General features: G+C 40.0%; 1 protein-coding gene across 1 annotated transcript in view; it reads right to left on the minus strand.

Moving 5' to 3' along the window:
- Positions 1–8,136: 8,136 nt before the first annotated feature.
- Positions 8,137–12,500, minus strand: part of LOC117546871 (transmembrane protein 237A-like) — a 10,818-nt gene continuing 6,454 nt past the window's right edge. The window contains exons 8-9 of the mRNA XM_034217228.1: positions 9,863–9,984; positions 8,137–8,272 (exon numbers count right to left, since the gene is read on the minus strand). Of these exons, the coding sequence (XP_034073119.1) occupies positions 8,205–8,272; positions 9,863–9,984 (190 nt within the window). The 3' untranslated portion in view covers positions 8,137–8,204. The remainder of the gene's footprint in view (positions 8,273–9,862; positions 9,985–12,500) is intronic.

Genomic DNA, 12,500 nt, shown 5'->3' on the forward strand with positions numbered 1-12,500 from the left:
CACAGTAGTTGGATCTGATACACTGCAGTACTGCAGCAGTAACACAGTAGTTGGATGCTGATACACTGTGCAGTACTGCACCAGTAATACACAGTATGTTGGATGCTGATACACTGTGCAGTACTTGCAACCAGTAATACACAGTAAGTTGGATGCTGATATACTGCAGGTACTGGCACCAGTAATACACAGTAGTTGGATGCTGATACACTGCAGTACTGCATCAGTAATACACAGTTAGTTGGATGCTGATACACTGCAGTACTGGCAGCAGTAATACACAGTAGTTGGATGCTGATACAACCTGCAGTAACTGCAGCAGTAATAACACAGTAGTTGGATGCGATGACACTGCAGTACTGCAGCAGTAATCACAGTAGTTGGATGCTGATACCTGCAGTACTTGCAACCAGTAATACACAGTAGTTGGATGCTGATACACTGCAGTACTGCCCAGTAATACACAGTAGTTGGATGCTGATACACTGGTGCAGTACTGCACCAGTAATACACAGTAGTTGGATGCTGATACACTGCAGTACTGCAGCAGTAATACACAGTAGTTGGATGCTGATACACTGCAGTACTGCAGCAGTAATACACAGTAGTTGGATGCTGATACACTGCAGTACTGCAGCAGTAATACACAGTAGTTGGATGCTGATATACTGCAGTACTGCAGCAGTAATACACAGTAGTTGGATGCTGATACACTGCAGTACTGCAGCAGTAATACACAGTAGTTGGATGCTGATACACTGCAGTACTGCATCAGTAATACACAGTAGTTGGATGCTGATATACTGCAGTACTGCAGCAGTAATACACAGTAGTTGGATGCTGATACACTGCAGTACTGCAGCAGTAATACACAGTAGTTGGATGTTGATACACTGCAGTACTGCACCAGTAATACACAGTAGTTGGATGCTGATACACTGCAGTACTGCACCAGTAATACACAGTAGTTGGATGCTGATACACTGCAGTACTGCAGCAGTAATACACAGTAGTTGGATGCTGATATACTGCAGTACTGCAGCAGTAATACACAGTAATTGGATGCTGATACACTGCAGTACTGCAGCAGTAATACACAGTAGTTGGATGCTGATATACTGCAGTACTGCACCAGTAATACACAGTAGTTGGATGTTGATATACTGCAGTACTGTTCCAGTAATACACAGTAGTTGGATGCTGATACACTGCAGTACTGCAGCAGTAATACACAGTAGTTGGATGCTGATACACTGCAGTACTGCAGCAGTAATACACAGTAGTTGGATGCTGATATACTGCAGTACTGCAGCAGTAATACACAGTAGTTGGATGCTGATATACTGCAGTACTGCAGCAGTAATACACAGTAGTTGGATGCTGATACACTGCAGTACTGCACCAGTAATACACAGTAGTTGGATGTTGATATACTGCAGTACTGCACCAGTCATACACAGTAGTTGGATGCTGATATACTGCAGTACTGCACCAGTAATACACAGTAGTTGGATGCTGATATACTGCAGTACTGCAGCAGTAATACACAGTAGTTGGATGCTGATATACTGCAGTACTGCAGCAGTAATACACAGTAGTTGGATGCTGATATACTGCAGTACTGCAGCAGTAATACACAGTAGTTGGATGCTGATACACTGCAGTACTGCACCAGTAATACACAGTAGTTGGATGTTGATATACTGCAGTACTGCACCAGTAATACACAGTAGTTGGATGCTGATACACTGCAGTACTGCAGCAGTAATACACAGTAGTTGGATGCTGATACACTGCAGTACTGCATCAGTAATACACAGTAGTTGGATGCTGATATACTGCAGTACTGCAGCAGTAATACACAGTAGTTGGATGTTGATATACTGCAGTACTGCACCAGTAATACACAGTAGTTGGATGCTGATACACTGCAGTACTGCATCAGTAATACACAGTAGTTGGATGCTGATATACTGCAGTACTGCAGCAGTAATACACAGTAGTTGGATGCTGATATACTGCAGTACTGCAGCAGTAATACACAGTAGTTGGATGCTGATATACTGCAGTACTGCAGCAGTAATACACAGTAGTTGGATGCTGATACACTGCAGTACTGCAGCAGTAATACACAGTAGTTGGATGCTGATACACTGCAGTACTGCAGCAGTAATACACAGTAGTTGGATGCTGATATACTGCAGTACTGCAGCAGTAATACACAGTAGTTGGATGCTGATACACTGCAGTACTGCAGCAGTAATACACAGTACTTGGATGCTGATATACTGCAGTACTGCAGCAGTAATACACAGTAGTTGGATGCTGATACACTGCAGTACTGCAGCAGTAATACACAGTAGTTGGATGCTGATATACTGCAGTACTGCAGCAGTAATACACAGTAGTTGGATGCTGATACACTGCAGTACTGCAGCAGTAATACACAGTAGTTGGATGCTGATATACTGCAGTACTACACCAGTAATACACAGTAGTTGGATGCTGATACACTGCAGTACTGCAGCAGTAATACACAGTACTTGGATGCTGATATACTGCAGTACTGCAGCAGTAATACACAGTACTTGGATGCTGATATACTGCAGTACTGCAGCAGTAATACACAGTAGTTGGATGTTGATATACTGCAGTACTGCAGCAGTAATACACAGTAGTTGGATGCTGATATACTGCAGCAGTAATACACAGTAGTTGGATGCTGATATACTGCAGTACTGCATCAGTAATACACAGTAGTTGGATGCTGATACACTGCAGTACTGCACCAGTAATACACAGTAGTTGGATGCTGATATACTGCAGTACTGCATCAGTAATACACAGTAGTTGGATGCTGATACACTGCAGTACTGCACCAGTAATACACAGTAGTTGGATGCTGATACACTGCAGTACTGCATCAGTAATACACAGTAGTTGGATGCTGATACACTGCAGTACTGCAGCAGTAATACACAGTAGTTGGATGTTGATATACTGCAGTACTGCACCAGTAATACACAGTAGTTGGATGCTGATACACTGCAGTACTACACCAGTAATACACAGTAGTTGGATGCTGATACACTGCAGTACTGCATCAGTAATACACAGTAGTTGGATGCTGATACACTGCAGTACTGCAGCAGTAATACACAGTAGTTGGATGTTGATATACTGCAGTACTGCATCAGTAATACACAGTAGTTGGATGTTGATATACTGCAGTACTGCAGCAGTAATACACAGTAGTTGGATGCTGATATACTGCAGTACTGCATCAGTAATACACAGTAGTTGGATGTTGATATACTGCAGTACTGCACCAGTAATACACAGTAGTTGGATGCTGATATACTGCAGTACTGCACCAGTAATACACAGTAGTTGGATGCTGATACACTGCAGTACTGCAGCAGTAATACACAGTAGTTGGATGCTGATATACTGCAGTACTGCATCAGTAATACACAGTAGTTGGATGCTGATACACTGCAGTACTGCAGCAGTAATACACAGTAGTTGGATGCTGATACACTGCAGTACTGCAGCAGTAATACACAGTAGTTGGATGCTGATACACTGCAGTACTGCAGCAGTAATACACAGTAGTTGGATGCTGATATACTGCAGTACTGCAGCAGTAATAGACAGTAGTTGGATGCTGATACACTGCAGTACTGCAGCAGTAATACACAGTAGTTGGATGCTGATATACTGCAGTACTGCACCAGTAATACACAGTAGTTGGATGTTGATATACTGCAGTACTGCACCAGTAATACACAGTAGTTGGATGCTGATACACTGCAGTACTGCACCAGTAATACACAGTAGTTGGATGCTGATACACTGCAGTACTGCACCAGTAATACACAGTAGTTGGATGCTGATACATTGCAGTACTGCAGCAGTAATACACAGTAGTTGGATGCTGATACACTGCAGTACTGCAGCAGTAATACACAGTAGTTGGATGCTGATACATTGCAGTACTACACCAGTAATACACAGTAGTTGGATGCTGATATACTGCAGTACTGCAGCAGTAATACACAGTAGTTGGATGCTGATACACTGCAGTACTGCACCAGTAATACACAGTAGTTGGATGCTGATACATTGCAGTACTACACCAGTAATACACAGTAGTTGGATGCTGATACACTGCAGTACTGCATCAGTAATACACAGTAGTTGGATGCTGATATACTGCAGTACTGCAGCAGTAATACACAGTAGTTGGATGCTGATACACTGCAGTACTACACCAGTAATACACAGTAGTTGGATGCTGATATACTGCAGTACTGCATCAGTAATACACAGTAGTTGGATGCTGATACACTGCAGTACTGCAGCAGTAATACACAGTAGTTGGATGCTGATACACTGCAGTACTGCACCAGTAATACACAGTAGTTGGATGCTGATATACTGCAGTACTGCAGCAGTAATACACAGTAGTTGGATGCTGATACACTGCAGTACTGCAGCAGTAATACACAGTAGTTGGATGCTGATACACTGCAGTACTGCAGCAGTAATACACAGTAGTTGGATGCTGATACACTGCAGTACTGCAGCAGTAATACACAGTAGTTGGATGCTGATACACTGCAGTACTGCAGCAGTAATACACAGTAGTTGGATGCTGATACACTGCAGTACTGCACCAGTAATACACAGTAGTTGGAGCATCTACATTTGCTCAATGCTTGAATGGTAAAGGATCTGATTCATTCTTCCAACGCTGAATACATATAATATACCTTGATATATATTTCATTATTCATGTGTGTGTGTGTCTCTCTCTCTCTCTGTGTGTGTCTCTCTCTGTGTGTGTGTGTGTGTGTGTGTGTGTGTGTGTGTGTGTCTCTCTCTCTATGTGTGTGTGTCTCTCTCTGTGTGTGTGTGTGTATGTGTGTGTGTCTCTCTCTCTCTGTGTGTGTGTCTCTGTGTGTGTGTGTGTGTGTGTCTCTCTGTGTGTGTGTGTGTGTGTGTGTCTCTCTCTCTCTCTCTCTCTCTGTGTGTGTGTGTGTGTGTGTGTGTGTGTGTGTGAATGTGTTTGCAATGGGGCAACTTTTATAATTAGCAGTAACACAATCTCTTGTAAGAATGGCTGTATTTGTACTTTCAAAGAGAAATTACGAGAACATAAGAATTTGCTGACTAAGGCCGATATGAGTTGTATCCGCTAACGTTCTCTATGGGCTTAGATATGTCTCATAATTATTTGTGTGAACATAAAAATAATTTGTGTGTAAATATGTGATTTGTAAAACAACATCCACAAATGCATTTAAAAGATTTGCAAACTCACAAATAAATTTGCAAGTGTAAAACGGATCTGCAAATACGCTAAATATGTTCACAAATAAAAAAAAGATCTGTGAATATCTCTTTAACATTTACACCTTTCGATCCGGCATTTGTGAATCCATTTTGTATTTGTGGACCAAAAATGCGCTTGCAGATCTCAAATCTCTGTTCACGGATCTCAAATCTCTGTTCGCGGATCTCAAATCTCTGTTCGCGGATCTCAAATCTCTGTTTGCGGATCTCAAATCTCTGTTCGCGGATCTCAAATCTCTGTTCGCGGATCTCAAATCTCTGTTCACGGATCTCAAATCTCTGTTCGCGGATCTCAAATCTCTGTTCGCGGATCTCAAATCTCTGTTCGCGGATCTCAAATCTCTGTTCACGGATCGTCTTTTTACACACACGGAATTTTGAGACATATTTTCCGCCGGTCTCGGCTAAAATCTACTCGTGTCACTCGGTTATTTTCGGAAACCACGTGATGGCCCTGCTGATGACGACATTTCCGCATGATTTCAAAGTAAGAGCATGATGGTTTGTTTAATGCTCTGTTTTTGTATTATAATGAACAGCGGAACGTTAGATGTATTCTTCATCACCATCACCATCATCATCATCTTTATCACCATCACCCTGACCTAAATACGGTGCTTTTCTACAGATTACTTTATTACTGCACTGGTAAGGTAAAATTAGGCCGATTAATAAGATGTGAAGTGCTTTGTAACTTCGACCCGCTTGACTGAATACACAACAAACAATGAAGAAAGAGTTTTATCTGTTTCGCTGCCAGCTGCTCCCCCGGGACCCGAAAGTGGCGTATAGCCTGCACTTCAACATCAACGAAAGTGCTCGATATATGCTATATTGAACCAATAACACAAACTAACTGTATCACTATAACATGATGATGATGATGGTGATGAAGAATGCATCTAACGTTCCGCTGTTCATTATAATACAAAAACAGAGCATTAAACAAACCATCATGCTCTTACTTTGAAATCATGCGGAAATGTCGCCATCAGCAGGCCATCACGTGGTTTCCGAAAATAACCGAGTTACACGAGTAGATTTTAGCCGAGACCGGCGGAAAATATGTCTCAAAATTCCGTGTGTGTAAAAAGACGATCCGCGAACAGAGATTTGAGATCCGTGAACAGAGATTTGAGATCCGCGAACAGAGATTTGAGATCCGCGAACAGAGATTTGAGATCCGCGAACAGAGATTTGAGATCCGCGAACAGAGATTTGAGATCCGTGAACAGAGATTTGAGATCCGCAAGCGCATTTTTGGTCCACAAATACAAAATGGATTCACAAATGCCGGATCGAAAGGTGTAAATGTTAAAGACATATTCACAGATCTTTTTTTATTTGTGAACATATTTAGCGTATTTGCAGATCCGTTTTACACTTGCAAATTTATTTGTGAGTTTGCAAATCTTTTAAATGCATTTGTGGATGTTGTTTTACAAATCACATATTTACACACAAATTATTTTTATGTTCACACAAATAATGATGAGGCATATCTAAGCCCATAGTTCTCTATCGTATCGACGGCTCGTCCACACGGAGCCCGAATCCGATTCACTTTGAAACCGGCTCCCAAAGTGGGTCGGTCTGAGGACGACACGCTTGCGGCTCCGTGTGTACGCCCTAGATCATTTCCTGAATCGATGACGCCATAGCCCCGCCTCTCCTGCTCACCCCCGCGTCATTGCTGATGCGTTTCAACAACAACAACAGCGGGTCGTTCGTGGGGTTGCGTTCGTGCTCCAGACGCTCTACCTTGTTTGTTTGTCTGTGCCTTATGCCCACGCTCGGGGGTCTTATTCGCTGCTTTTGGTGTATTTTGATTCAGATTCCGCGTGGACGCAAGACTTTTTGGAAATCGACGGATGTTAAAGATTTATCCCAGAAAAGTGCCGTAAATTGCACATTGACTGTGTGTGTGTGTGTGTGTGTGTGTGTGTGTGTGTGTGTGTGTGTGTCTCTCTCTGTGTGTGTGTGTGTGTGTGTGTGTGTCTCTCTCTGTGTGTGGTGTGTGTGTGTGTCTCTCTCTGTGTGTGGTGTGTGTGTGTGTGTGTGAGAGTGAGTGTGTGTGTGTGAGTGTGTGTGTGTGTGTCTCTCTCTGTGTGTGTGTGTGTCTCTCTCTGTGTGTGTGGTGTGTGTGTGTCTCTCTCTGTGTGTGGTGTGTGTGTGTGTGAGAGTGAGTGTGTGTGAGTGTGTGTGTGTGAGTATGTGTGTGTGTGTGTGTGTGAGAGTGTGTGTGTGTGTGTGAGTGTGAGTGTGTGTGTGTGTGTGTGTTGGGGGATATTATCATTTTTAAATGATAAAAAAAGTTGAATAGTGAATAATTATTATTACAATTATAAAGTTGCATGATATTTCTCTTGTATTCTCTCTGACGGCCCGTCCACACAGCGGCGTGGGTTGAAGCTTCCAACGCTTCGGCCCATTCACTTTGAATGGGGTGACGTCACTTTTAGCCGAACTGCATTTTGGGAAGCGACGTGGAGCGTTGCTGGCGTTGCTCGCTTCAAAAGTTGAGCAATGTTCAACTTTTGACGCCTCGACAGCCAATCGAATCATATGCCAGTACAAGCTCTAGCCAATCAAACCGCGTGCTTGTGTGTCAGGGGCGGGAGATTCATGTGATTGGTTGTTGGTCGAGTGTCAGACACGCCCGTCGGCAAGCGTCAACGCACGCCACTGTGTGGACGGGCCGTATGACGTAGTTACAAAATGGATTAAAATCAAACGAACAAGTAATAAAAACAATGGACGGCCCTAATTGTACATATACTGCCATTCTTTATTTACAACAATCTGTAGAAAAAACAAATTCAACAAATAAAGGAGAGAAGTGATGTTCAGGCAGGGATGTCCAGATTGTCCTCTGCTCTCGGGTATCCCTCCACCTCCATCGTCATCAGAAACTCTGCAGAAACACATCAACCTGAAATCTCTCTTTGAATATTTATCTGCTTCATTCATTTTCAAGGGTTTGTTCCCGCTAGCTCCCCATCTTAATCTCAGACATTCTTCAAGGGTTTGTTCCCGCTAGCTCCCCATCTTAATCTCAGACATTCTTCAAGGGTTTGTTCCCGCTAGCTCACCATCTTAATCTCAGACATTATTCAAGGGTTTGTTCCCGCTAGCTCCCCATCTTAATCTCAGACATTATTCAAGGGTTTGTTCCCGCTAGCTCCCCATCTTAATCTCAGACATTATTCAAGGGTTTGTTCCCGCTAGCTCACCATCTTAATCTCAGACATTATTCAAGGGTTTGTTCCCGCTAGCTCACCATCTTAATCTCAGACATTATTCAAGGGTTTGTTCCCGCTAGCTCCCCATCTTAATCTCAGACATTATTCAAGGGTTTGTTCCCGCTAGCTCACCATCTTAATCTCAGACATTATTCAAGGGTTTGTTCCCGCTAGCTCACCATCTTAATCTCAGACATTATTCAAGGGTTTGTTCCCGCTAGCTCACCATCTTAATCTCAGACATTATTCAAGGGTTTGTTCCCGCTAGCTCACCATCTTAATCTCAGACATTATTCAAGGGTTTGTTCCCGCTAGCTCACCATCTTAATCTCAGACATTATTCAAGGGGTTGTTCCCGCTAGCTCACCATCTTAATCTCAGACATTATTCAAGGGTTTGTTCCCGCTAGCTCCCCATCTTAATCTCAGACATTATTCAAGGGTTTGTTCCCGCTAACTCCCCATCTTAATCTCAGACATTTTTCAAGGGTTTGTTCCCGCTAACTCACCATCTTAATCTCAGACATTATTCAAGGGTTTGTTCCCGCTAACTCACCATCTTAATCTCAGACATTATTCAAGGGTTTGTTCCCGCTAACTCACCATCTTAATCTCAGACATTATTCAAGGGTTTGTTCCCGCTAGCTCACCATCTTAATCTCAGACATTATTCAAGGGTTTGTTCCCGCTAACTCACCATCTTAATCTCAGACATTATTCAAGGGTTTGTTCCCGCTAGCTCCCCATTTTAATCTCAGACATTATTCAAGGTGTTTCATAAGGTAAGAGATACATAAAGTATTTTCTCTGCAGGATTTAAAATAGCATTGCTTATTGTGGCGCCATCTGGTGGCAGATTTAAGATCAGACAAGTCAGATGGAACTTTATTTTTCGCCTTGGGGACATTCAAGCGTTTCTAGCAGCAACAGGGTCAGAGTGAAAAACAGGATTCACACAAGGTACACATGAAGAGAATACAACGTAAAGGTCTCCTATCATCCTCTTCATCATCAATATATCCCAGGTCTGGGAGAAATCGCCACTGTGACGGGAAAACATGTGAATTTGGGGGGTTTTCTGTAAAATGGTGACTTTTTTTAACTAGATGATGAGTAAGGAATAGGATGAGGGCCACATGAGCATTTTTGGGATGCGACACATTATTATAATTTCTTTTAAAATGTCAATTTTTTCTCTGAATTTCGGACTTTAAGAATAACACAGTGAAATATAAATGAAGGCGTGCAGTATTTGTGCCTCACCCTCGGTGTAGTCGATGTCGGGCCGGGTGGAGACCACCGCCCAGGCTAAGCCCACCAGAATGGCCACCACCAGGTTCACCACCATCCAGGGTCTGAGGATCTGCTGCTCCGAGCCTGGAGGCCTGAAGGGATACAATACATACCAGCATATATAATACTGTACAATACATACCAGCATATATAATACTGTACAATACATACCAGCATATATAATACTGTACAATACATACCAGCATATATAATACTGTACAATACATACCAGCATATATAATACTGTACAATACATACCAGCATATATAATACTGTAGAATACATACCAGCATATATAATACTGTACAATACATACCAGCATATATAATACTGTACAATACATACCAGCATATATAATACTGTACAATACATACCAGCATATATAATACTGTACAATGCATACCAGCATATATAATACTGTACAATACATACCAGCATATATAATACTGTACAATACATACCAGCATATATAATACCGTACAATACATACCAGCATATATAATACTGTACAATACATACCAGCATATATAATACTGCACAATACATACCAGCATATATAATACTGTACAATACATACCAGCATATATAATACTGTACAATACATACCAGCATATATAATACTGTACAATACATACCAGAATATATAATACTGTACAATACATACCAGCATATATAATACTGTACAATACATACCAGCATATATAATACTGTACAATACATACCAGAATATATAATACTGTACAATAGATACCAGCATATATAATACTGTACAATACATACCAGTATATAATACTGTACAATACATACCAGCATATATAATACTGTACAATACATACCAGCATATATAATACTGTACAATACATACCAGCATATATAATACTGTACAATACATACCAGCATATATAATACTGTACAATACATACCAGCATATATAATACTGCACAATACATACCAGCATATATAATACTGTAAAATACATACCAGCATATATAATACTGTACAATACATACCAGCATATATAATACTGCACAATACATACCAGCATATATAATACTGTACAATACATACCAGCATATATAATACTGTACAATACATACCAGCATATATAATACTGCACAATACATACCAGTATATATAATACTGTACAATACATACCAGCATATATAATACTGTACAATACATACCAGCATATATAATACTGCACAATACATACCAGCATATATAATACTGTACAATACATACCAGCATATATAATACTGCACAATACATACCAGCATATATAATACTGCACAATACATACCAGCATATATAATACTGCACAATACATACCAGCATATATAATACTGTACAATACATACCAGCATATATAATACTGTACAATACATACCAGCATATATAATACTGCACAATACATACCAGCATATATAATACTGCACAATACATACCAGCATATATAATACTGTACAATGCATACCAGCATATATAATACTGTACAATACATACCAGCATATATAATACTGCACAATACATACCAGCATATATAATACTGTACAATACATACCAGCATATATAATACTGTACAATACATACCAGCATATATAATACTGTACAATACATACCAGAATATATAATACTGTACAATACATACCAGCATATATAATACTGTACAATACATACCAGCATATATAATACTGTACAATACATACCAGCATATATAATACTGCACAATACATACCAGCATATATAATACTGTACAATACATACCAGCATATATAATACTGTACAATACATACCAGCATATATAATACTGTACAATACATACCAGCATATATAATACTGTACAATACATACCAGCATATATAATACTGTACAATACATACCAGCATATATAATACTGTACAATACATACCAGCATATATAATACTGTACAATACATACCAACATATATAATACTGCACAATACATACCAGCATATATAATACTGTACAATAGGCCTACATACCAGCATATATAATACTGTACAATACATACCAGCATATATAATACTGTACAATACATACCAGCATATATAATACTGTACAATACCAGTATATAATACTGTACAATACATACCAGCATATATAATACTGTACAATACATACCAGCATATATAATACTGTACAATACATACCAGCATATATAATACTGTACAATACATACCAGCATATATAATACTGTACAATACATACCAGCATATATAATACTGTACAATACATACCAGCATATATAATACTGTACAATACATACCAGCATATATAATACTGTACAATACATACCAGCATATATAATACTGCACATACATACCAGCATATATATACTGCACAATACATACCAGCATATATAATACTGCACAATACATACCAGCATATATAATACTGTACAATACATACCAGCATATATAATACTGTACAATACATACCAGCATATATAATACTGTACAATACATACCAGCATATATAATACTGTACAATACATACCAGCATATATAATACTGCACAATACATACCAGCATATATAATACTGCACAATACATACCAGCATATATAATACTGTACAATACATACCAGCA

The sequence above is a fragment of the Gymnodraco acuticeps genome, unplaced genomic scaffold (assembly GCF_902827175.1).
Source record: "Gymnodraco acuticeps unplaced genomic scaffold, fGymAcu1.1, whole genome shotgun sequence".
NCBI lineage: Eukaryota > Metazoa > Chordata > Actinopteri > Perciformes > Bathydraconidae > Gymnodraco > Gymnodraco acuticeps.